General features: G+C 43.1%; 1 protein-coding gene across 3 annotated transcripts in view; it reads left to right on the top strand.

The window, feature by feature from the left end:
• The window catches only part of PROX1 (prospero homeobox 1), a 52,464-nt gene extending 27,355 nt beyond the window's left edge, over nt 1–25,109 (top strand). For 2 of the 3 annotated variants that reach the window (XM_030302537.1, XM_030302539.1), the window contains one exon: nt 19,434–25,109. In XM_030302537.1, coding sequence (XP_030158397.1) covers nt 19,434–19,622 — 189 coding nt within the window. In that variant the 3' untranslated portion in view covers nt 19,623–25,109. The remainder of the gene's footprint in view (nt 1–19,433) is intronic. The other variant, XM_030302543.1, reaches the window with a different exon arrangement.
• Nucleotides 25,110–27,076: the final 1,967 nt, after the last annotated feature.

Genomic DNA, 27,076 nt, shown 5'->3' with positions numbered 1-27,076 from the left:
GTTTCCTGGCCTTTATGAGTCAGGGCCTTCTAAGTGACAGGAGAGCTTGCTCTGCCTTTTGTATCAGTTTACACAATGGCCAAGATTCTTGGCACAGCGCTCAGGCTCAGTGTGGTGAGAGCTTGAGAAGACCCAGGGGAAGCGGGAGAAGGCACTGCAGGGGGAGGGGCACCAACGCCGCGGTCGGCTTGTGCCGAAGGAAGGAAAGAAAGTTGGCCACCTCACACGGGGCGGGGCGCCTCGCTGCTGAAGGTGAGTTTGCGAAGGTGTGCAGGAGAGGGGGGTTTAATTACAGGCTGCTTGTTTCACTCCTACTTCTCACGTTTAATGAGATTGGCAACAATAAATTTGTCTTTCCAGGTGTTATGGGATGTATTTCCATGCTCCATTCGCACTTCGCTTTGAAGAGGTTCCAACATTTTTTTTTTTTTTTAATTGGGAGGGATAGGAGGGTTGGGATTCCTTCCCAGTTTTTAAATCGTGCTGATACTTCTGACTTGAGGGGCATACGAGTTGGATTTTATTACTCTTTTGTGGCCCTTCCCACCGTGGCAGGAAGGAAGGTAGTGATGGCTGTCAGTCTCCAAGGCTGCACTGAGCGCTGTCTGTCCTTCTCCAGTACCAGAGGGGTAGCTCTTCCCCCTCAGCGGGCAGCCAGCATCCTTCACGGGCCTCCTGGTGGTAGCCACTGGTCTGTGGGCAGGGTGCACGTGCCTGTGACACTGACCGGCCTCCATTGCCCTCACTGAAGACCCAGGTTTGGGGATGGAAGGCTTAGAAATAAACAGAACGGGGAGCCTGATTCGCTGACTAGCGGGCTTGTACGTACCGTATCCCAAGACACTGATGTCCCATCCCAAGACACTGATGTCTATGTCGATGCTGCATCATAGACCCTGTGCTTCGACTTCTTTCTGGGTGTCACATGACAGGCAAGAAGGGTGCTTCCGCAGACCCAACTTGTGGGTTGCCTCGCCTTCTGCTTCGAAAGAGAAAATTAAGAAGCCGCACCCCTCGCCTCCACCCCTACCCCAGGCACACACACTCGGAAATACACGTGCTGAATACACCGTCCCCACCCTGCCCGCCCCCGTGCCCAACCCTCCCGCTGCCCGCACAGCGCACATTGAGGAAGATTTAATGTGTTTGGAAATCTCTCGTTCACGTCGTCATCTCTTTAAAGAAAAATGAGGACAGGTGGATTTAGGAAGCGCTTCCCTCCGCTCCAAATAGATACTTAAATATGAGTGATCGCTCGGAAAACTGGCACATGAGTGAAAACCTTTTACTGCCGTTGCAGTCTTTTGGCCCCAGAGCCGCCGAGCCGTTTGAATGGTCACATGACACACGCCCTTGGTGGGTGGCGAGGAGGGAAAGAGACTCTTAGCACTTCTTCCCCTGCCAGTCCCGCCACTGACAAGCCAAATTGATCTGTTAAGAGACTAAATGAATGTTCTCTAAATATACGTACACACACGGCTGTCTGGGAGCATATTCCTGTGCGAAGTGATGGCCTGAAGGGTGAAGGAGAGAGTGGTAAAGACGCCCGGCTTCAAGGTGGGCTTGAAGGGTTGGGGGGTAGGGCAGAGGCGGAATTGTGTGCGGACCAGAGCTTCAGTTTTGCGCCGTGTGTCCTTTCGGGATTCAAGGTGTTGATCAGTATAATGAAGCGGGCCCATTGATTTATCATCTGTTTGGTAATGTCATTGCATTTTTAGCTCCCTGTGTCTTTTTTGTCATTGGGTTACATTCAAGCCCAGTAAGATCAGCTTTAAAACCTCCTTACTCAACAGCTTTATTAGTTATAGCATTCCATGACCTTTCTCAACATTCTTAAAGAAAAAGATACAGTGTAACGTCGCTTTACTTTGCTTATTGTCCTTTGTTGGGGTGAACAAAGCATTTTCTACAGTGGCGATAGCACATAATTATACAGCTTTCAATGGCAGTGTCTTGGCACATATCAAAGTTCAGAGGAGCCTTTAGAAAAAAAAAATGTTTTGTGGCAGCCTAGGGAGGGTCTCATCTTTCCTTCAGAAAATAGTTCAAGGCTCTTCTGTCAAGCTTCCCTACTTAGAACTTTTTCTCCTCCTGCTTCATAAAGTTTAAAGCGGATTCAGTGGAGTTCTATGATCTATTTCCTTTGAAAGATTGTTCCTCAGCACAGAGAGGCCTTTTGACTTCAAGAGTTCACAGATTCATGTCTTTAGGTATCATATGTCTGACCTTACCAGTTACTCCATTTAATGTCGGAGAAAAAGCCTCAACCCTTTGTGTTTGTCTGTTTTGCCTCTGTGAAATGATTTGGTGAAAAGACCATCCTTTTTAACACACCACTGAGAGGCCGTTTCTGCTGCAACATACCCTGTGGCTTTTCTCTCTTTAAAAAAAAAAAAAATTGTCCTTGTGTTTTGTGTATGGATGAGTTCACAGTGAGAATAGAATTATACAAGGGCAGACGCAAAAAAAAAAAAAAATCTTTTGCTTCCTCCCTCCCCGCCACCCCCCCCCCATGATCTATTGGCTCTCTTGGTGGCTGTACCCCAACAGGAGAAGCCATTTAGCAAACACAGAGGTGGCAGGCGCGTTACGGAGATGGCAGTGGGTTTTCCCTTGCTTCGACCTACCCCTAAGGCCTTCATAATTAATTGTCCTTCAGAGATGAGGGAAGTTCAGAGACAGTGCGTGGAGGGATGGCTATTGTCTGACATTCACTCCTCCTTGCCTCTGCTCTTTTTCTTCGTCCCACAAAGGGTTATCAATAGGAGAAAAGAAGCAAGTTCTCTGCAGAGAGCAAGCGGCCGGTCGTGGTCGGATCTTTCGGTGGGATGTTAGCATTGTGTTGGGCCCATCCTGAATGAAACGTCTGAAGAAGTTCTAACAGCCTTTTGGAAATGAGCCTGTTTATTTCGTCGAGATTAAACAGACTCATTGAGCAGCCCAAAGCGCGTTCGAAAGTTGGTGATCCCTTTTCACACGGCAGAGAGTGTTTTAAATCAAATTTCCTCATCTTCCTCCCACTGCCCGGATTTTATTTCACTGTAATTGTTTGGTTCTCTTTGCAGCCGTAGGGCAGAAAATGTAGTGCCCGTTCGCTCATTCCTCTTAAGTCTCTCCATGTAAATTTGCCAGCATCAGGTATTTTTGCGAACATTCTTTTCGGGGAAGCGTAGGACTTTGGTTCTTGAAAGTAGATAATTCTGGTTCAAAACTATTGTATCACCTTCAGTGACTGCCTTAAGCCAGTCTTGGGTGCTCTTTGGTAACGTGCCATAAAACAAGCACAGTCTGTGTGCCCCCGCGCCCCCCACCCCCGCCAACGCCTGCTTTTGGCTGAGACACAAAATAAAGATGCAACATGGAAACAGCCATCTGAGAAGTAAAGGCAAAGGAGGGCCATTAATGATTATTATACTTCTGTTCCTGCTAAATAGGGTGAAGCCAAGAAAAACAAATATAATTGTTCTTCCGAAGAGAGGTTGAATTGGCACATTAGAAAGCTTTCAGATCACCTCACGGTAGTGTTCCCAGTGATGTCGAGGCTGAAGGGAACCATCTCGAAAGGAAATCTCTGTGTCTCGCAGAGCGGTGTGTCCTGGAGGAAGGGACCCGTAAGGATATCTGCCCCCGTGGCTCCTTGAACAACTTTCAGCACGGACCTTTGGGTATTTAAAGAGAACCTGTGTATGGAAGTGGACACAACTAATATAGTCATACCAAAAAGGGGGTCATAAAAAATTAAAGTTATTCTTATGAATCTTTCATTAGAGGCAGTGAAAAGGGACACGAGTGTCGTCTAAGTCCTTTGTGCTGCGAGCTCTTCTTCCGGGCTCTGGGCTATTGTTCAAGCAGCTCCTCAAACAGACTTTCACTTTCAAACTGACAAAAGTCACTTAAAAGCTAGACAGCTGTACTAACACACCCACCTTAGCGAGCGGGAGCCACAGGCAGGTGCCGGGCCCTCTGAAGAGACCTCATTTCAAATGGGCGGGGGCCGCTTCCTCCTGCCTGCGAGGTGCTCTTGCGCTCACGCCGAGGGGGACCCTCCGCTGCGGGTGTGTGTCCCCCACCTCAGTCCCCCCCCCCCGCGTTTCTCTTGCCTTTTCTTGACAGCATAAAACATGGCTGTCCGTGATAATACCGTACCTCAGGTGGTATGGCCAGGGTCAGGTTCTCGAAAGTGAGAGCACAGAACTTGGCACAAGACAGAGGGAGTTGGCCTCAGAACTCTCTCCTTCCGTTCCCCCCCGCCCTTCTGCTTCCCTTTATTCAGCCCTTTCCACCAGTCTAACACTCTCTTCAGCTTTTCAGCTGTCTGCTGCCCCGTCAGGAGTAACTTGGGTTGCACGGGAAACACCCACCAATGGTGGGGCCGAGCCCGACCTCAGGATTTGAGAGACAGCTAGAGACAGAGAGGTGGGTAACTGCTTGCGTCCCCGGCCTCAGGGCAGCAGCCGCCGTGGGCCATGGCGCGTCCTCCCTGTGTGTGTATTACAGCCCCCCCCCCTCCCCTGTCACCTTGTGTACAGTCTGGTCTGTGACACTGATGGTGATTATGTCCTTATTTTGCTCTGGGGGCCCCGGCACATGTGCAGAGCCCCAGCACATCTTCTTTGTTGTGCTGGCAAGCGTCCCACACCACAAATGCTTCATTAGCCCTGCTGCTGGCCTCCTTGCCAGACGCGAGTGCCCAAATCCAGGCTTCTTTCTGCTCCGTTCTTTTGTGTAGCTGATGATCATGTATTCATCTTCCCGGTTCTTCCCCATTTTCCTCGACTTCTGAACTCCAGATGTCCCAGCTTTCTTGCCCAAATCACTCTGCAGGCTACAAAGAGAAACGGGGTGACTCTACCCCTTAACCCGTCCCCACCCCTTGCCACCTTCCTACTTTTCCATTCCCCAAGTGAACAGTGACTTGGAATGGCTCCCCAACGTGAGGACTCACATTTTCAAACTTGGAATTTGAATAGATGCCCAGGGACAGCCCCCAGTCTGTGACGGTAGGTAGATAGGGTTGGGGTTAGGAGTTATTAGATATTGCTTATTGGACGAATGCCTTTCTCCTCCATCCCCACCCCTTTCCTCCCCTTGGTTCCTTCATTTGCCACATTTTATCAATTTTTAGAAAACAGTCTAAAACGTGAGTACAGAAAAGGTTCTTCATGCTTCGCTGTGCATGTTACAGTTGTCTGAAGGTTCTCTTTCTCTGAATGGAATCTTCATCCCCTTTCTACCCCCTACCGAAATCCCCTGCCTCCTTCCGTGGCCCTAACCTCCCCAGCCCCCAACAATGACCTATTATTAGATATTTAAAGTGATTAACACTTGGCTCTTTGGGAAAGGAGCTAAAGCTTTTCTCTTAAGTTTTATTCTGTATATTTCACAGAACCATGGCATTTGTTCAGGTGTGCGGGTTTTTCTATTAACTGCGGGAAATTTCAGAGTTCAATACCTTGGGCCTGTGATAGGTGCTACATAATCGGAAGTTTAATTTCCCCTTAAGTTTGAATTCATTGGTCTGTGTTAGCATACAATGAGTAGCTTCCCCAGGGGAGAGTTTCACCAGTTTTTATCCCCCCAACCACTGCAACAGAAGATGTTTTAATGTCTCTATCTTTGAGCAAAACATAGATTTTTTTGTTTGTTTTCAGGATTAAGTTCATATTTTTATGGGAATCACAGACATTAGGACAAAGACATTGGTGAGGAATAAAGAAAACTCCCTCCAAGGAATGAGTTGTCATATTGTACCAGGTCCGAAAGCTTTCCAGTCACGGAGCCCCGTTCGGAATTTTAGGAATAACCTGTCTGGCAAAGGGAAGGGAAGAGAGGTGGTCGCATCAGGAGGCCACCCAGCCCCAGGCGGGAAGCCTGTGAGGAGGGGCTGGTACCTGTCATTGATGGAATCGTTTTCAAAAGACTCAGGATGTCCCTAGAACATTCCCAACCTTCCATTATTACCTCATTATGGTTTTATCACCCATAGGTTTATTTAAGCCTTTTTCAAACCTAACTGCATTCTCAGAGTATACCACTCCTCAAGATGATAATTCTCTAAATTTATTACCTGCTGTGAAAATTGTATCTTCTTTTTATGGCTCTTAAAGTCATTTTCCTGGAACTCCAAAGGGATGGCCCTTGTTACGATATCCTGGGATTTGTGAACAGAACTGTAGCCATATTCTCCATTTCCTTTCTGATTTTATAGACTTTGATCATTCCTCCCTCTTAATCTTCATCTGTCCAGATTAAGGGGCTCTAATCCTTTTTAAAAGTCTAATCTCATACAGTCCGTGGGCCACCCCTGATCATTTTAGCTGCCCTTCTGTAATGCGCTTCTGGCATGACTGTGTCTTCGTGAGGGACAGTGCAGTTACTGGCCAAGGGGACAGAATTCCAGCTGTGGGCCACCACGCCACGCTTTGGTGATAACTCTCTCACACACACCCAGTGCGATTTGCTTTGATTGTCCCAAAAGTTTATCCTCGGAAGTTGGATTTCTTGAGTAGCTTCTCAGTTAGCACTTTTTGGTTAAAATGATCCCATGAGACCAATTTATGAGACGCTTGGCAAGAATTCTGGCAGATCTTAATGTGTCCACGGGACATATCCAGCCAGATGAAAAATGGGCAGATCCGCCCTACTGTCTGGATGTTTTCAGTGTTTTTGTTGATAAAGTATCAGAGTCTTTGATATCGGGAAGATATGGCCTTAGTCTTGGGTTTGAGCCTATAACAATGATAACTACAGCAAGAAAGCTCTGGTCTCTAAATTATTCTCAGGCAGGAAACAAAATGTTTACTTACAAGTAGGTGTTATTTTATATAAATAAAAGCATCACCTTGAAATCTGAAAAAGGAAATCCTTTGGGGAGTCTTTGCCATGTCCGTGGTCCTGAACTGATTATAATAGAGTAGAGTCTCACGGACAGCATGCATCCTGGAACCGGTTCCTGGGATCAAAACCCAGCTCTGCCACTCTCTAGCATTGAAACCTTGGCAAATGTCTTACCCGCTCTCTGTGCCTCAGTCTCCTCATCTATAAGATGGGGGAAATGATAGCAAGTATCTCACCGAGTGGTCTTGAGAATTAAATGAATACGCACGAATATATTAGCCCAAAGTAAGTGCGTATAAGCATTTGCTTTTATTAATTCCTAGAGCCAAGTAAAAGTTACCTTGTTGCCGTTATCAGTAGCTCCACGGTTGCGCCATTTCCCGCTGACTCTAAATAGGCAAACAAACAAATGAGCGGAAGAGGGAGTTCTCATCAGAATTGGGACAAAGAGTCAATGCAAAACTGGTTTTAAAAAGAGACAGTGATTCTTCCTGCCCCAAATGTGGCTGTAAAGGTGACACCAGCCTGGCACAGCTCCAGGATTCTGGAGTCATGGGTTCTAGATGAGAAGAGCAGCTATGGGGTGATGGGGTCTGGGGGAGGGAACCCTGGATCGGAGGGTCTAGTTCTGGTAACACCTGTCTATTTTGGGCTCTACTCTGCTCACCTGTAAAGTGATACGATTAAACACGGAGCTTTGTTCTCTCTCTGAAATTCTGTGATTCTAGAATAAAGACATTCTGCATTCTCTAAATAAATCCTGGGCATGATGCAAAGCTTTAAGCAGTGATTGCGGAGCCCCTAGGAATCCAGATCGTGTCCATGTGGGGCCACTTCCACCCGTGTGGCTCTGCTGTGGCTTAATTATCTCAGCGAACATCTCTAGGGTGCCCATTTCAGTGTTCTCCCAAGGCCCTCTTCGCAGATCTAAATCTCAGCGGTGCCCTTGGAGACGTGGCAGCTCCCTCGCTGAGATTATAGGGACTAATTTTTTAAATTCATAAACATTTGTTGACTGAGTTGGCACTAGTCGTGATACTTGCTGCTCACTTTATTCGTTGTGTTGGCTAGGGCAGCCAAGCAATGAGGACATTCGTCCTTGAGGCCCTCGTGCAAGTGGGTTTTCTGGGAGATGGTATAGAACAGGACAACTAAGGGATTGTCTGTGTACCTGTTCCCGTACGTCTTCCTATATGCCCGACATCGACCCAGACCGCTGGCATTTGTGATACGCATCAACCTCTGTTTAATCTACAACACCTCCCCTCAGACAACTACCTTCCTTCCTAGGCTTGGCTGGTAATTTTTGCAAAGGCACTACCACCTTGTCTTTTAGGGATGCCCAACATGGTGACAGTCTCCATCAGGAAAGTCTTTTCCACTGGGATTTTGTATGTGCTCATGTGTGTGGTTGACAGGTGGCAAATCTTCACACAAGTCGTTTGGATAAGTGTTTTTTTTTTATCTTCCTCTGGTCGTAGTCCCCAACTTCTCTTTTTTTGGGGGTGGGGGGGAGGGCTACCATAACATTTTAAAGTGAAATCTGGTTGTACAAGTGACTTTTCATAAAAGGTGACAATAACGTTGACTGAGAACAAGTGTGGGGGTTTGAGTGGTTCTAACGGTCGAGAAATAACCAGAAGTAGGCAGAAGAAGATGAGAGGCTTTGGTTTCAAGGCCACTGCATTTCCTTTAATATAGAGACGATTTTCCAAGATGTATCATTGTCAGTGACCTGAAGGTACACAAGATCATTTTTATGTAGACTCCTGTAAGTGCCTTTCAGCAGGGCCAAGGCAAGGGCCAATCCCCGACACCACCCTAAAACTCCCCACCGTGAATGTCACCTCAAGCCCAGTGAGCCGTTGACATGGGTGGAGGGGGCTCCCAGAGGCCCCAGGGGCCATTCTGGAATCTGTTTCTCCCCTTCTCCAAACTATTTACCTTTCTTGAAAAGGGAATTTCAAAGCCATTCACAAGCCCTCAGGTTGCTTTGAAATACAGCTCATCCTTAGTTTTGCAAAGGGTAATTGTGGAGGAGAGACCAACAGGATACTCTAGAAGCACAAAATAGAATTTGTCTGACAGAACAAAGATGTTTTGGGCAAAACCAAAAGATGGGACTGGGGTGTTTAATCCCAGTCCTTTCTCAGAGCAGCCCGGATATGATTTGGGACGCATCCTCTATTGTTAGCAGAGTTACAGGCTCTCCCAGGATCCGGTGTTCTTGGAAGCACTCTTTTGATGATCACCCACATCTCACAGTGCCTTTCCTGGTGCTTGCGGTGAGTGGTGCTGTTCTCATCGTCCTGCCTGAACTCTGCTTCCTAACAGTTTCTCCTTGGGCTCCTCCCTCACATGCTCCATCAGCAGGAATACAGGGCAACGCAGACCAGTTTCCATGTCAGCCTCGGCAAAGCTTAATTACGAAGATAAACCTGCCGTAGAAAACAATCACGTAATGCATTCTCGAACGAAATAGGAGTAACTGTGGATTATCTGTGCCCCAGCTTCCTTTTGTGCAATATTGGAGAGTTTATGTCTTGTTGTTTTTGGATAATCTCCCATCCAAGAATGGCACCAAGCTTGGCCCTATTTATCTTACCACCTCACCCAGTAATTGTAGCAAAAGTTAAACTTTAAGCACTATCAGCCCGTCTTGAACTCAGACGCCAGTGGCACATAATTCGTGGGGCTGCCTTGAAGGGAAGTTAGTTAACACTGCACGGTGACTGGTACGCTGCTTATTTTGGGGGGGTTTTGTTTTTTTTTTTTTTTTAATCTAAGTATCGAGCTGATTCATTTGATGTGTTGTGAAGGAGGTACAGATCCCTCCGTCTCGTACGATTGAATATTTACTGGCAGGAAAGTTCCTCACGAGAAGCTCCCCATCAAGGCAGAGCAAGACTCAAGTCTTCCCGGTCCTTGACCATCTCTGGGCGTGGTTTAGCTCTGATCCCATAGACACGGGCAGCCTTCAGCGAATCTGCGGAATGGCGTGACTTTGCAGGTTGAATTTGGGTGAATCAATCCCAGCTACCCAGCGAGAACAAGGAGTGTGCTGATCCAATGAGGCACACAGGATTAGTGAAGAATGAAGGCGCATTCAGGAGAAGGGTTAGCCCTCAAGTTTGGCTAAGAGCAGAGGTTGGCAGACTATTGGCGGATGGGCCAGATCTGGCCCGCCGCCTGTCTTTTATGACTCCAGGCTCAGAATGGTTTTTATATTTTTAAGAAGTTGTAAACAAGAAGAAGAACGTGCAACGGAGACAGAATGTGGCCCACAAAGCTTATGTGTTTACTCTCTAGCCCTTTTCAGAGAAAGATTGCCAACGGCTGGCTCAGGTTGTTTCACTCTTTTGGAGAATATGGACTCTCTCCTAGTCCTGGGGTCCCCAAACCCTCTGATTCTTTGACGAAATAGTCTTGCTCGAGCTCTTACCTGAAGAGCCTGCCAGATGCATTATTCCAGCAGAAGGCTTCCAATTGTTTTTAAGGTCTAAGAGTCTTTTCATAGTGTCTGGGGGGGGGGGTGGGTGCAGAGACTGGGGAAAGTATTAGACTTTAGTTTTTAATACTTTGCCCCTGATTTTCTTTTTGGCGAATTTTATTCATTTGTTTGTTTTGTTTGTTAAAACGTGGAATCACTCTTTGAAACACGTGCAGAGTTTGGGAAGGAAGGAGAATTGACTCCGTCACCAGAAATGACGTGACAATCATTGTGTTACCTGACACGTACATCACCAAGACTTCCAGGCCATTTTCATCATATTCGGTGAACCACATTTCAGCCCCTCTGAACAATTGTTGCCAGCGTCATAGAGTTTCTTCTAAACTCTACCATAAGAGCTTATTATATAGTACCTCCTTTTCTTGGGATAGGGGAGAGATGGTTGTATTTATCTTGACATCTCTACGCAGCGTTACCGATGGAATGTTTACACCGTTTAAGAAGTACACACAAATCGTTAACAGGTAGAATAGATGTTAAGACATTCTTTTTTTTATCACCGGAAGTCACAACTGCTCAAAACGCTCCATTCTAGCACATGCGTTGATAATCGTACGCTGTTTGTATCCGTACAGATGTTATCAACATCTTAAGGGTGTAGACATTTTATGGTGCATTCTGTATATTCTAAAGAGCACTTTGAAAAGAGAAAGACTCAAGTCAGGTGAGGAAACCAAGAAAAGACTCAGGGCATGCCTCTGTGCTTCCTTCAGGCTGCTGTCAGAGAGGTCCGCGTGAGGGTGATAGCCTGGAGTAGCCCCCCACTGCCCGCGCTACAGACCAAAGCCCACGCGTGATGCTTTTTCGTGGAGTTCCTTTCTCCACTCAAGGCGGGCCCCTAACCTCCCTCCTTGCAGTTTCCACGTGACTGTTCCTTCTTTTTATTGCATTCCCTCCAGTGGGCCATTTCTACCACGTCCCATCTTTTTTGCCCCTCCACTGGCAGGTGTACGGACTGGTATGGCACCGGAGGATGATGGCAGGCGGTTTAACTTGGAAGTGTCCTGCCACAGGCTCAGTGTCTGTCCCTGCCGCAGTGACAGCCGGAGAGACATGCTTTCCTTTTGCCACTTTTTCCGACGATCCCTGCCGCTCTTTCAGGCTGGCCTGGAGAAACCTGGGGGCCCTGGTGTCCATCCCCGCCCCCACCCCTCGCGCATTAACATGACATTGCATGGCGAGCACAGAACTGGAGCGGCTCCCACCAGCTGAAACCTCTGATCCCAAACCCACCAGAGAGTTTGGCTTTTGGATTTTGGCAAGAAGGCCTGTTGCCCATCAGGTCAGCATGAATAAAGATTTCTTTCTTCCTTTCTTTTTTAAAGTCAAGCACCAACTGACACTGCCCCCAAAGCTCCCTTTCTCAAGACACTTTAACCCTTTCTCCCAAGTACAATTTTTTGTGTTCAGAACGCATGGGATTTTGTTTTACTTTTTGCCTGGGAGACAACCAAGAAATCTACTGTCCATAAAATCTGAAAGCCACATCAATTCTAAGCCATCTTATCATTTTTAAAGTATGTTTGTCCAGCTTTGCAGTAGGAACAAGCAGACTGTTTGAAGGCCACATACTTTTCAAACCTTGGTTGCAACACGTTTGCCCCGTTTTGAAACTGTCTTTATCTAGCCGAGAAAACGAAAATCTATTTGACAAAGTGGCACTCTGGCCAGTTTATCTTGCAATATGGCTTTAGCTCACTGAGTCTATTGATTTCCTTAAATTAATGTTTACAGAATGCTACTGAATTTTGCTCAACAGAACATTGTTCTTTTGAAGGTTTGTAAAAAAAAAATGTGATACAGACTGTTATTGCTATGTGTTCCTTTGCTTAGAGGAAACATGGGGGGGGTGTTTTTGTTTTATTGTTTTTTGGGGTTTTTTTTTTTTTTTTAAGGACAGCCTTGAACTATAGCCACTTCCTATAAGCATTTACTCTTCACATATTTAAGTAGCAAAACATGTTACTAGGAAGTGAGCCCACTCGTAGGCCTAAAACTGCATGATCACGCTGATCCAATCCTGTTAAGTTCCCTGAAAGATGAACGCCACTTGGAACATCAGAGTGAAAGAGACCTTAGTCTGAAGCCTGGTTGCTGCCATAGAACCTTCCTTTGCCTCATCAGGTATAACCTGGCAGACATAGGCAAGTGGCTTCTCGACCAGTGCTCCCCAGATAATGCCAGGCCTTCCAAACATAGGTGTGAGCAACCTCGTAAAATTTAAACACCGCGTAGCCATTTGGTGGGAATTCTAAATACGACACCTTGTTCTTTGACCGTGGTGCTCAGTGATTAATTAAGGTACAAAACCTAATCTCTAGAGACGATTTAAAACCTGGCCTTCCCAGGGAAGCACCCAGGGCCCTGCAGCTCCTGATAGGGACTCAAGTCACAATCGTGACATGACTGGAATAAAACTTAGGAAATGCAGAGCAACTTTGTCAACTTGTTGACTCAGCCAGTAAAATTACTCAAGCAAACATCCTCAAGGCATCTTTCAAAAGAGCAAAAACTGCTTTGCGCACATTTTTTAATCACAGTGGAACTCTTCCCAGTTATTGGATTCTTCCTTAAAGGTTCGAAGCACCACCTTACATCTGGGTGGCATTTTATGCTCTCCAAAGCACATTCATGTTTGCTTTCCTACCTAATGCTTCCCCACCATGACAGGACTTTGGGACACAATCCCACAATGCACCCTGGGCAGCGTCCTGCACCCTGTCTGCCTTCGGGCCCAGTTAGTCCCCGGTCATACACACAGGATAAACGCATGCACGACTGCAGGGGAGACCCTTAGTAACAGTGTCCTGTAACCACATTTCAAAGCTCTGGGTTTCCTCCTCTGCCTCTGACAGAAAAATTCAGTACGAACAAGACAGCGGACAGGAGCAGCCATAACGTATCTGTTCTTGCCTTTTCATCTGATAATCTCTGTGAGGAGTAACTAAAGCATCTGAGTTTATCCATTTAAGTCCACTCTGTCTGCAGTTTAAGTCCCCAGCTTGTGCCACTGCCGTCAGGAGCTATGTCTCTCCTTGATCAATATTTACTTAACAAACAGCGGGGATGGGAGAGTTTGTTTAGAGGAATCATGTGCACACCAGGGTGAATGAATGCTCGGGAAAGTACTTCAACTTTGTCTTCTTTCCTAGGACCTGTGTGTGTGTGTGTGTGTGTGTGTGTGTGTGCGTGCGTGCGTGTCTGTGTGTGTGTGCACATGTGCGTGTGTGTGCAGAGACCCTTTCTCTTTGTAGCTTCTCCAAAGACACTTAGAAGTCATCTAGAAAATGCCTCGCTGTGTATGATTAGTGTATTGTTTATACTATAAGAGAACTCATGATGTAAATCCCAGCCCGAAGTTCGATTTTCCTTTTGTGCTCCTACCCAGGTTAAACATTTTGGAAAGGCTCTTGGGATGCGCTAGATACACAAGCATCTTCCTTTGACCCCTTTGATAAGTGGGAGGGAAGAAAATGCAGATGGAAACAGTGAAAGGGGTTTGACAAGGCAACTCTATGTATTTCTGATGGCATTACTTTTTTTTTTTTTTTTAAGTCTTGTACAAAGCCCAAGGAGAAAAGTGGCTCTCCAGATTTCCAAAGCTGCTTACCCAGCTTTTGGAATTAGATGTGTCTAACGCTAATAACAAGTATGAATACCGCGGTGTTCAAGTGTAGAGAGCACTATTCTTTCAACTTCACTGAAACAATTGCTTGAAGGCTCAAGTCAGTGTCTTCAATGCGGTTGACTTGGAGGCATCTGGGTCTAGTTTGAGGGGTTTTGTTTCTGTGCGGGTAGAGGCTGGGGGAGTTATTTATTTATTTGATTTTGTGAATTGGAGTTGTAAAGCCATCTGAAATATTCATGCAGAATTGTCTGAGAAGCCCGTTTCTGTTTTATTTACTGCACAGTAGAACAGCCACAGTGGATTAGTTCTACAATACCCGTAACAAAAGCCCAACAGCTGATGCATGTGATGTTAGGAGGTGACAAAACAGTTAAAGTATGCTGCTGGCTACAGGCAAGCAGTCAGCAGATGCAGACAAAAGGGTTTGTGACAAGAATAACTCTCTCTCCAAGGCGAGCAGTGAAGAGTATCCAAAATACCAGTACCCTTTTCTCCTTGACATTGTCTTCTTACAGTCAGCATTTTATTGCCCTTTTATAGTATTAAAAAAAAAAATGGAGGAGGAAGAAGAAAGAAAACCCACACACAAACTAATTCACCAAAATACTAGCCAGGATTTTACTTTTCCATCCCTTAAATACTCCTGCCCATGCATAGGTTTCCTTTTACATTTCCCAGTCAGAGTAAGTTGGGGGAAAAAAAAAAAAAAAACTAGTTGAAAAGATGATCTCCCTTGATAAGATTGTGATCTATTGATAACCTTGATAAGCCATTTGAGCCTTTGGCCATGGGGGAGGGGCTGGGGAAAGAGCACCATGCCTGGTTTGTTTTCTGTCTGAAATTAGGCCAGTGGACCGATTTTTAAAGGGGATCGAGGATGGAGAGGCATCCGTGGGGAGCTGTGCGAGGGACCGGGCTCAGGTCCCCTGCAGAAGGCCAAGGGATGAGCTTGGGGATATTTCAGAGGTGTGAAAAATCAGCTTCTCTCGTCTCCAGAAAATAGGAGAGGCTGTCTTCTTTTTAACCTTTGTAATTCCCTTTCTATTCTCTGTGACATTCATTCAGCTGCCAAGAGCGTTTGGCAAGGTTTGGGCCAGCGAGCACACTTGCAGTGACCACTAACCTTGGTATGTCCTGACACTTATGATGAGTGTCTGCAGGACACAGAAGGCAGGCAGCCTGCTCTGTCAGGCTTTTATTATGTACTGCAGAGGCTAGGGACAGTCAGTTTAATAAAACAAATCATCCTTGAAGGTAAAGCAACTGGGAAGAGGAGGAGGAAGACAGGGGGAAAATGTGTCTTTGCCACTCACTCCGAGAAAGGAAAAAAAGAAAAAAAAAAAAAAACAAAACAACCACCACCACCCAGCAAAACAGCCGTTCACCCAACATACCGTGCGTGCGCGTGAGTGCGTGCGCCTGGGTGCGTGTGTGCGCGCACGCGCAACCCGGGCACAGCTGGAGCAGGTTGGAAAACATCCTCCCGATTTCCCCATTTCATCAAAGCCCATAAGGCCCTTGTTTGCTCTGAGGAGACTCAAGTACAAACAATTGTGATGAAATTGGTAGATGCTGGTAGCCAGCCCCCTTCAAATTTTTAAGTGCCTTCAAGTACCTCCTCGCAATTATATCCTCCTCCAAATATCAAGGCAAGGAGAGGCAAGACCATTTGGGGTGAGGTTCCTATATTGGGATGCCTTTGTATCAGGCAAACTTTCCATTCTCCTCTCCTGAAGAACACTCGGCACCAGCAGCTCTCACAATAGCCTCGGAGTTGCAGCCAGAGTCTTTGGAAGCCTTTTGTTTTTCCCCTGTGGCATGTCCAAAGGCATGGCCTTCCCTCCCCCCTCCCAGCAGCCTGCATTGTCTTGCATTCCAGGGGCTTGATTGACTGTTACCACCTGATGCTGAGGAGAGACTATGGGGTTCATTCTGCAGATTGTTGGGTTCTATTAAAAGAAACCTAGATAAGGGATTACTTGTCACTAAGGGATTTTCTGCAGATGTTTGTTAGTGATTGGAAATCCATTAGGTGTGAAGAGGTACAGAAAAATATGGCAACATCATTCTCCTAAGCCCGAATTCTAAGATAGTCGCCCCCCCCCCAAGTCAGAAAGGACCCCCCTCTTACTCTGTTAAATGGAGCTGGGGAAAGTTTTGAAGCAGAACGGTAAAGGTCTCTTCTCTCATGGGTGGTATTTCTACCTGTGGATGGAAGTCCTTGACCACTCTCTCAAAAGATCAGTTGTTACTCATCAGTTTACCTCTCTGGAGCCACCAAAAAAGATTCATTGCTCTAGTATTAGAGGATTTCTCATTATCAACTGTTTTAAACCAGCCCAATCCGTTGTAGGAGTTATTGCTTCAAAGTAAGCACTAAATTAGCAAACCATTCCATTTGTTCCAAAAGTATTCATCCCTTCTCAAACATAAACTAATAACCCAAGTCTCCCCCTGGAAATCCTTTGTACCATTCACATTTATTTTGAAGTTACCAGCTCTTCGTGATTTTTCTCAGTCACAGATCCACAGCTTGTCAAGGTTTTGATGCCTCATCAAAATAGAAGTTACTGAAAAGGCATTAAGAAGGAGCCAGCATGGTTTAATGATAAGACACCTGGACATGTTATTTCACATGAGTCTCCTCTCATAATTTAGTCATCTTGTAGAGTCTCGTTTCTTTGGCTAGAAAATGAGTTTTGAGATCTAGTCCAACTCTTTAAATGCTATCTTTCTTCATCGTTATTTTAAAACTTCTTTTTTTTTTAAATATTGAGGGAGAAGGTAAGTGTGACTCTAGAGTAGTATGGATTAAAGTAGAAGGCAAGTTCTCACTATGAAAGACTAAGCATTATGGGGGAGACAAAGAATAGAAACCATGGCTCTTTATCTAAAGACATCTTGTGATAAATTCATTACTTAAACAACACAAGGCGTAAATACAGAAGATGGGAGAGGACAGCCCAAGATGGCTACCAAAAGAAATGAATGTTTCAAACAAGATAAAAACCCACTAAAAACCATTAACAAGCATGGCGGATGATAACGATAGGGTGGAATCCACGTGCTCCCCCAGAGAAGTTTCTTTGATTTGTTCTCAGGCAAACCCTAGAACTACGCTTCCCTCCCTCCTGTAGTGCTGATGCTGTTCTAGATGTAGCTCTGTCCTCTGACGATCTCCAGCAATACCTCTTGGCCCCCGGTGCCCCAGCCCTCCTGTGGGGCCCTTGGTGTGGAGGGGCTTCTGGCCTTCTCTGACTTCATCTGTAAAGGACATCCCCACTGTCCTTAACAGCTCTCATGCTATGCTGAGTCTCCCAAGTGTTGGAGGAACATAGATCTTTGTCATGCCTCTGTTGCCAATGGCCGGGAAAACCACGCTTCTTGAAATGTTTATTTTAATAAATGCCTATGATTATGTTTCTGTAGCATTTGGCTAACAGCTCCCAAACCAAGTAGTTAGAGTGTGTAGTTGTACTGCCTCGCCGTTCTCCAGCCAGATCCCCTCCCTCAGAAATGCCCATCTGATAAAATGTGAAGGATTATCTTTGAGGGAAGAGAGGAGAGTACTCCAAAAGGCTGCTTAATGACTTTTTATTTAGTGCGAGGTGAGTTGGAGAGCTAATCTCTCCTCCAGGCTCTTCCTGTTCCACAAATACAAATGTATCTTCGGGGGTTTTGAGGAGAAATCGCCAACGTTCTCTAGAAAATCCAGATGAATTCTCATCGGGGAATGGCCATTGGGGTGTATGAGTTTGCCCATCCATGGAGGACAGGGCGGTAATTGGGATGATCTGGGGGAGCTATGTCCTGAGAAACTGGCCAGTGTGTATGTCTTTGGAAGGGGATACTCAAAATTTTCACTTTTTCTAGACTCTGATAGACCCCAGATGGGGTCCCTTCTTTTTCTGGGGAATTACTAGTTTTCTTTACAGAAGACGAGTGACTGACCACTGGAAGGAGTGAACTTCTTTGTCCAATTTTAAATGTATCAAACGGGGATGCCTGGTGATCATTTTAGTTATCTTTAATAGTTACTCTCATCTTAAAATGGTCTATTGTACAAATTGAGAAAAGGTGGGGAGGAAGAGATCATATTTGTTCAACATGACACTACCTCCCTTGGACTTCGGTTAAGAGGCATACGTGAACTGAGATGAAAATCTTTCACTTCTTACGTATGTGTGGACAGACACAAGTCTGTCCACACATACAACTACAGTGCATTTACTTCCTCATATATCTGCTCTTGCTATTAAATAAAACATTACTAACGTATAAGTACCCCCACTAAAAGAAATCTACTGAGTGTCAGTGTGTACTTGGAAAATTATGAGTTCACCGAATGGTTCTGCAAATCCTTTATCTTGGTGTGGATGCTTTACCTTGAGTAACTGACAAAGAATACTAAGTACATCAATAGCTACCGTTTTCTTGGACAAGAGGTCAGACTATTAAATAAACAATTAAGAACACGGGCACACACACCCATGCACATTTCTATTAAGTTACTCTGGAAGAAAAGGATAAACAAATAGGGGTTCTGAAAAGAACATTTGGAGAATGTTTATCTTAGAGTATAAGGGCTTTGAAAAATTACCTTGATCTCTCTGAGCCTCAGTTTTCTCCACTGTAAAAAGAGGATAATGACACCTTATAGAGATGTTGGGAGAATTGAATGGCATCATTCACAGTCAGTACACAACACAGCGCCTGACACGTAATGAGCACCCCAAAAATGTTAGCTTTCGTTACTATTATCAGCTGCATAAATCACTGTTGTGGGACAATTCTAATCTCAAAGTAAAGTACTTTCTGACGTAGAATTTTAGGAGTCACTAAAACTTTGTATTTGGAGATTCAGCGTTAGTGTCATTATCTCATTCCTTTCTGTATGCAGAGTACTTTGTGATGCATATTACTCTCATATCCAATTCAGCAGGTGAGTCAATAACCCTCCACTTATGCAGGAAACAAATTCTAGGTTTTCTTCCTTTACGGGGGGTTCGTTTCTATCAAAGGCCAATTATTTCTTACCCTGCTTTTGGGAACACGTTTTGTTTTCACAATGGGAATCAAAGAGAAAAAGGATTGAAGTTCTGAAAGATTAGCTGGAAACTTGCACCTGGAATACACCTGTTTACGAAGTGGGGAATCCCAACAGTGCGTGTCCCCTTTTCTCACCCAGATATTCAGAAGGGGACCCTAGTTTTTCAGTATGTCTGCGTGGATCCTTTGCACGAGTCCCTTTCTAAAACTTCGCAAAGCTGTCAACCCCACATTACAATGCTACTATATATAACAAATTTACATAAGAGAATAGAGGCCGGCCATTTTTAGCAAATGCAGGTGCCCTGTAAGCCCCTTCCTGAAAGAAAGAACTTAGCTCAGTTTCCTTTGAAGAACTGGAGACTTGAAACTGAAAACTTTATTAATGCCATTGTCTCCTTGTATCAGCAGGTTCCAGAGAGATTCCTGGAAGTTGCGCAGATCACATTACGAGAGTTTTTCAATGCCATTATCGCAGGCAAAGATGTTGATCCTTCCTGGAAGAAGGCCATATACAAGGTCATCTGCAAGCTGGATAGTGAAGTCCCCGAGATTTTCAAATCCCCGAACTGCCTACAAGAGCTGCTTCATGAGTAGAAATTTCAACAACTCTTTTCGAATGTATGAATAGTAGCAGTCCCCTTTGGATGTCCACGTTGTACGTGTCTAGATTTTGATTTCATATATATGTGTATGGGAGGCATGGATGTGTTATGAAATCAGCTGGTAATTCCCCCTTATCATCTTTCGCTCATTTCCTTTCGTTTTCCATCGCAAGGGGATGGTTATTTTTCCTTCTGTCTTTAGTTTACTTTTGCCCAAAGCCCTTAACATTTGGAGACTTAAAAATAGGGTTAATTTTCAGGGAAAAAGAATGTTGATGTGTGTAAAATCTATATTAGCAAGGAAAGGCATTTCAAAGGTGCCTCTGCTCGATTGATGGTTTATCGCAAATGGCAGTTGGTGGAGGGAGGCCCGTGACACGGGACCGCTCTCCAAACGGAGGGGTGTCTCTTGTTTTTACTGCTAAGAAGGCCAGAAAACTCAACGAGACCACTACATAAACTTAAATATTTTGTTTGGTTGGAACTCCATACGTAGCTTTTTATCACACGTTGAAAAACAATGCCAGCGGCAGGTAAACAGCTCACTTTTCAAAAGTTACCCCGAAAGGCCAAATTTCAAAAAGGAAAATAATCACTCTCAATCTTTTCCAAGGAAAAGTGGCAAAGAGCCCAAGCTAGGGCCAGTTTCTTACGGAGGCAAAGCAGTTTTACACAAAACTGACTCTTTCATAATGAGACTAGGAATTTGTACATGGTGTTCAAATTACCTCTCTAAATTTTACAGCAGGCTCTTCATCATCAGCGAGTATATATCATTCTTCATAGAGAAAAAAACCCTAGAGCATCATTTTCTATTGTCTTACTTCAGATATTAAGAGGCGCATACGTTTCAAATGTACTCTTTGCTCAACTTCGTTGATGTGCTTCGAAGGATTATAATTTCTGCTGAATATTTGACACGCTTTTCAAGAAAACACTATTTTCTGAATACCTTTCTCTAGTAAGGAATAAAGGACATCCCAAGTTGACCCGTACAATTCCTGCCTGCATTAGAACCTCGTTGGCTGACTTGATCTTCACCTCTGGAGAGGAACACGTGTGAGAATGACCCATTTTCATATACAATTCCACAGTACCCTGATGGATATTCAGAGCGGTGACAGTCTAATTAAGTGTTTCTTCATTTTAGGTACAACATTTTAAAGCAACTGATAAAGTCTCTTCTAATTCAGAAGCTAGTACTGACCAAAATGTGCGAACAGTGTATGGATGGCATAGGAAGGTTTGGGGTTAACCCAAAAGACACAATTTCAGCATACATAAGAAAGCTAGCTGCTATTTTATGCTTTCTTCAATGGTTCTCCTCTTTTTCCTTTTTCGATTTTTTTCCAGTTTTTCAAAGGTGTACAGTGTCCCATGCTTGCTTTTAAAAAGTCGTATGGCATTCACGCTTGTTTTTTCAGATGGGTTTTGTGTACAGATGCAGTAAGAATTCCTTGTTCATCCTAACAGGCTTTTCTAAGCCCCCCTCCCCGCCCCCCCTCCGTAAGTCATTTGATACGCACTTAAAATGACACAGGAACAAACCTGGTATTTAGATTATAGAGAACACAAATACCATTTTTCCTTAATTTTTATAAAAACCACCTTTGACTTTGGAGAAATGCAGGTTGGCCCATGTGACTAACTAGCTGACCCAATCGCCGCAATTTAACATCATTTATAAATTCTGCTGATGGACAGGAATGTATGGAGGCAATTATTGTCAGCACAAAGCCTTAAAACCTGCTGACTTTAAATTAAACGGCACAGTCCTATGATGCCCCTGCATCATTCAGGAGGCTAACAGGCTCACACAGTGTGGACGGAGTGCAGCAAACACAGGCAGGAGCGCCCCTGGCTTCACTCTGCACCCCACGGCCAAATGCATCATCCGACTCGTGTCCCCCTACATAACGCACACAGAGCCATCAGATCCAATTTGTTCTTGTTCCGGCTTTGCCTGGGGGTGGAAAAAAAAAAAAAAAAAAAAAAAAACGTGTTCGGATAATCATTACATTGGAATAAAATGCAAACCAAAAAAAAAAAGAAAGAAAATCGAATCGGCACAAAGTAGGGAAGCAATCTCAACTTGTGGTCACACTCTTTTGCCTTCCTTCATGTGAAAGAGTATGAATTCATTGTTCACGTCATTACACACCCGGGTCTTTGCTGTTCCATGTAATTCGTATCAACATTGTGTTGCCATTCGCAAGGTAGAAGGCAAAACCGTAGGGTATTCACCTATGTAGACAGATTGCGAGTATCTTCTGATCTGGGGCAAATTCAGTATTGATTCCAGACTTATTTGGATCTTTCGTATTATTTTCCCCTGCCTTTCTCATTTAAATAGACAAATTAAGCAAAAGTGTGTGTTCACAACCAATGTTGATTGTGCTTATCTACGATAACATCCGCTCAATGTTCACTGAGGCGTAGAAATTATTTCAGAGTAGAAATTGCTTGAGGATAAACTCATCTCTCTGTTCTGAAAACAGAACTCGATCACTTTTGTTTTTAGGTGGTTTTTCCTCTTTTACGATCGTAAAATCTTGTGCCTCCCAGTGCATTGGAAAGTGACAAAAGCCTGTCTCTCAAAACTCCTATTGAACAATTTTGGGGTTTTTCTTTTCTGTTTTTGTTTTTGTTTGTTTGTTTGTTTTAAATCACCATCTTTCAAATCTCAGCTCAACTCTCACCAAGTGAAAAAAAATTGGCTACTTGGGAGAAAGTTAACTTTCTACGAAGGTGGGAGGGTGAAGGATGAGGGACAGTTTACATAGGAAAAAAAGTCTAAAGTGCATGTTGAAATACCACATTTCCAGTTATTTTCTGCTAACCCGAAATTATTTTTGCATATACACTTGAGGTTATAGTCTGTGCCTAGACCTAAAATGCACCAGCGGGGGGATTTTTAAAAATCCTTCAAAAATACCAGTTTTTTCCCACAAGTACAATTGTTCTTGTGCCTTCTGTGGCTTTGGATTTCATCTTTTTTGACTTTATTTCCAATTACTACAGCTGCAATAAACACTAGATTTTTTTTCTGGCTGTTTGACATAACGTTGATAGCTATGCATATTTTGTGTCTTTTTAAAACAAAGCGGGAGAATACGTTTTTGAAGAAGAGAATTTTTAGAACAGTTTGATACCGCAAATTATTTTTTCTTCAATTGTTTGAGCAGCATCCGAGTTTTGAAAATTCTTGTAGAAGCCAATTTTTTGTAACTGTGGTGCAAATCTTGTGTTTTCTTAGCCTAATGAAAAGTAGTATAGAAGCAATATTTCATACCATGTGCTATATATGTGTGTGCGGGTGGGTAAACGTAAACACACGCACACATATACACACATGTAAAAATATACATATATATATGCGTGTGAGGTGGAAAGCTTACCTTTTCCTATCTAGATTTAAGGACCTATTTTAGACATTTGTTACGTTTTGTGAAAAGAATGTTCTATTTGCAACAACAAAACATTTAATTCTTACTGTATCTCTGGCTGTTTAAGGAGGACGTTTCACATTAAATGGTAAAACCACTTGGAAGATGGTAGGATGTAGTCATTATTTAAGGAAACGTTCACCCACATATTCCTGAAGTTTGCTTTGTGCCTCCGAGTATTATTTAATTAAAGTGTTTTATGTTTGCAGAATCTTTGTTGCTGTGCTAGGGATGTGGGTGAATATCGTTTTTAAAAATTGTAAAAAACAACAAAAAAAGCAAAACAAAAACACTAAAGCAAGAGGGGAACTTTTATAAAGCAATGTAAATATTTAACCTCATGGCTGTGGTTACGTAAGACATGAGATTTTAATAAATAACTACATTCTCACAACATCTGTTGAATTTATTAGGAACACTACAGTGACTGTATAGACAGTTGAAAGCATTCTTGAAAATCCTGCTCTCTACTTTTAAAAGATAACAGTCTCTTTCATCAGATGTCAAGGGCAAGGGTAATGCAGTTTCTGTAAATTTATGAAATTTCTTTTTATGTACATGAAAACAGTAAGTAACCCCCAACACACACACACACACACACACACACACACACACACACACACAGGTTAATACTAAGTCAGAAAGCTGAAGATGTGGGGGCTTTAAAAATAGGCTGTCCCTCAGAAGCAATCATAAATTCATCAAAGAAAAAGTGGTTTACAGACTCCCTGAAAGCTGTACATGTGAGGACAGAGCAAAATCTCTTTGCCATGTATATTATAGAATATTCATTGGTGTGAATAGTACAAATGTTTCCTTCTGGTACAAAACTCTGTGTTTGCAAATTACAAGAAGCATTGTTTTCAAAAAGCTCCCCTTAAAAGAATGTAACTGATTTATATGAGTAAGCAGTTACTGTATTGCACTTAAATGTTATGTTGAAGGAAATGCAGTTTTGTTTTCTGTCGATCTGTTGGTTGTAAACCATCTTAAAAAACTAAAGCTAAAATGTTCATATTCAGAGCTGGGATCAAAACTGGCATTTAACCTTTGCATCTTCTTATAATTACCCTTCTAAGAATATAACAGGATCTGGAAGCCTCTGGACTTTGAGTCATTCAACGGAGCCCTCTCTCAAATCGGATACCCCCTAAAATGCACAAACGTGAGCGGAAAAGGCAAACAGACTGGCCCTCTTTTGTGAAAATGCATTCATTCTGTATTTTAAAAATATTTGAATCCTCTACGTGGGAGGAAAAGGCATTTTGAAATTGCATATTACCACTTCAAAATTAGAATTAGAACAACAACGTATTTGGGGTTGGTCTCAGAGCTACCTAGAAAAATCCAAGGTCATAGTTTCTCCCAATGTCGTCCCAGCCATTTTTCATATGTATATAGTATAAACCGTGACAAAACACTGCCTTTCTATTATTTAGCAATATGTTGTAAATAGCATTATTAAGCTCTTTTTTTTTTTTTGTAATAAAGACCCTTTGATTTGAATATAGTACAATAACTGAACTGATAAAGTCAATTTTTGATTTTTTTTTTTTTTTAGCTAGAGGCAATTTCAATTGTGGATTTTTGTTGTTGTCTATTGTTCTGAAGACTTTGCATAATTTATTGGTTTAATTTATCCTAATTTATTTGATGAAGGTGTACAATTTTGTATTACCAAGGATGTACTGTAATATTAATTGATATGATAAAAAAATGAGACTCCCTGTCCATATTAAAAAGAAAATAAAAAGGTGCAGTAGACAATTGATTTTAAAGTAAAAGTACAAAAATTTAGTTTGGCAGCTACTAAATTTTAAAACAAAAAAGTTGTTGGGGGGTGGGTGGGTAGGGGGTTTTACTTTGTGTGTTTTAAGCTTTTGTATACTCTCCAAACTTTTACCTTTTGCTTTGTACCACTTAAAGGATACAGTAGTCCAATTGCCTTGTGTGCCTTTCATCTTCTCTTAAACTGAATGTATGTGCAGTATATATGCAAGCTTGTGCAAAATAAAATATACATTACAAGCTCAGTGCCGTTTGATTTTTTTTTTAATTTTTTAACTTTTTTTTTTTTTTTTTTTTGAGAGAGAGATTAACAGAGTGTGAGCAGGGGAGGGGCAGAGAGAGGGAGACGCAGAATCCGAACCAGGCTCCAGGCTCTGAGCTGTCAGCACAGAACCTGATGCGGGGCTCGAACCCACAAACCACGAGATCATGACCTGAGCCGAAGTCGGATGCTCAACCAACTGAGCCACCCAGGCACCCCTGATTTGGTTTTTAAACATGTGACATTTAACTTTTGGACCTGCGTCTCATTGGAGGACAACAGGCAAGTTGTGACTAATATCAATTATGGAGCTTTGCTTTCATTAAAATGCTTAATTACACAAGCCTCACATGAATGCACACGACTCCTAGCAATGATTTTTTGACTTGAGACTATTGTAGTAATTGATTAGGTCTCTTTTTAAATCTATCTATTCTCACAGATTTAACTTTACTTAGCCCTCAAAATTTTTAAATGATAAAAGCTTTGGCTCAAAACAATGTTGGGAGCTCAACTTAATTCACCAACTGCAAATGTCTGACGATTCTCAGAACAAGGGGACATGTTCCCTAAAGTCAAAGAATGGCAAATATATCACTGAAATAGGTGGAACGAGAGCTTGTATTGTTTCTACTCTGGTTGGACTCAGAACTAAGTACTAATGTAAATTTTCCAAAACCTTTCTAGAATGTTCCTTCAGACATGATGACTGGCAGCATATTTCATACTAAGAACACTGGTCTGTGGCTTTTGAAAATTTCCTTCATCTCTTTCGCTTTGGTTTAAAATCCTGTCTCTTTTATCCTTGAATCAGGAGCATGAAGAATTAGCAAAAATCCTTTACCTCCTCGAAACTGACTCTATTATACATCATTCACAGCTGCACCTCCCTTTCTGGCTTCCATATTATCGTAGACTGAGTCTTCTTAATCTCCGATTTCATTGACTTTCACCTGAATGATGAAATTCTATTTTGACCCTGTTCACACGAAGATGCTTAGAATCAATGCAATATCAAAACTAGTAAATAACGACAGTATTTTTTTCACTTAAAGTTATGTTTCTATCTGTGGCACAGATTTAAATTCCAGTCTTCCTAACTAAATTGGGCAAAAGAGCATGCTTATGTCCCTCTATGCCAAAATATTTATTCCCTGATTGGAGGGGAAAAAAAAAAAAAAAAGATTTGCCCCCTCTTCCACCTGCACTCAGAAGGAAGGAAGAAGGCATTTGAAGTAATATAATGACCCTTTCATCTCCTTGTATTTATTTGAAATCGATCCACTTTAAACTAGATTGGGTAACCCAGGTAGCAACCAAATTACTGAAAAGTTACAGTAAGTGGTAATGTTTTCTGACAGGTTTGTTAAAGATATAACGCCAAATCATTACTTTTGTGACTCTGGACTCTCCGATGGCGTTGGTCTAGAATAAAATGCACTGCCATCCTCAACAGCGATCCAACCCTTGATGACCAAAACTTGTTCCACAGATGTCTCCACGTCTGCCATGACTCATGTTCTACTTGAAACTATAAACTCTACAAACTAATAATAAAGAAAATGCTGGGCTTATTCACTGCTATCTCCATTTACCAACATAAGTAATTTACAAGTTTTTCTTAAAGACTAACAGCTAAAATCACCACAATTCGACAATTAATTTACAAGCACGCGCGAAGATAAGGAATAAATGCCCCTGAATGAACGTCATAGGAAAACTTCAGATATTTGCCACATGTTGCCAAATTCTAGAATCCTTGAATGCTCCAGTATTTTAAAAGGCATAAAATACAAGGGGAGTATATATAAAGGAAAAGAGCTAATACTGTTTAAAGGAAGAAAAAAAAAACTGATACGATGTCTAAAAATTGTGAAAGATTACTAAATCTACATTTATATAAATGCTACATTCCTCTCAACCAATAATATAACGCTTTGGAGGGAGGGT

Source organism: Lynx canadensis, chromosome F1 (assembly GCF_007474595.2).
Source record: "Lynx canadensis isolate LIC74 chromosome F1, mLynCan4.pri.v2, whole genome shotgun sequence".
NCBI lineage: Eukaryota > Metazoa > Chordata > Mammalia > Carnivora > Felidae > Lynx > Lynx canadensis.
Note: the sequence above shows the minus strand (reverse complement) of the source record. Positions and strands in the feature narration are given on the sequence as shown.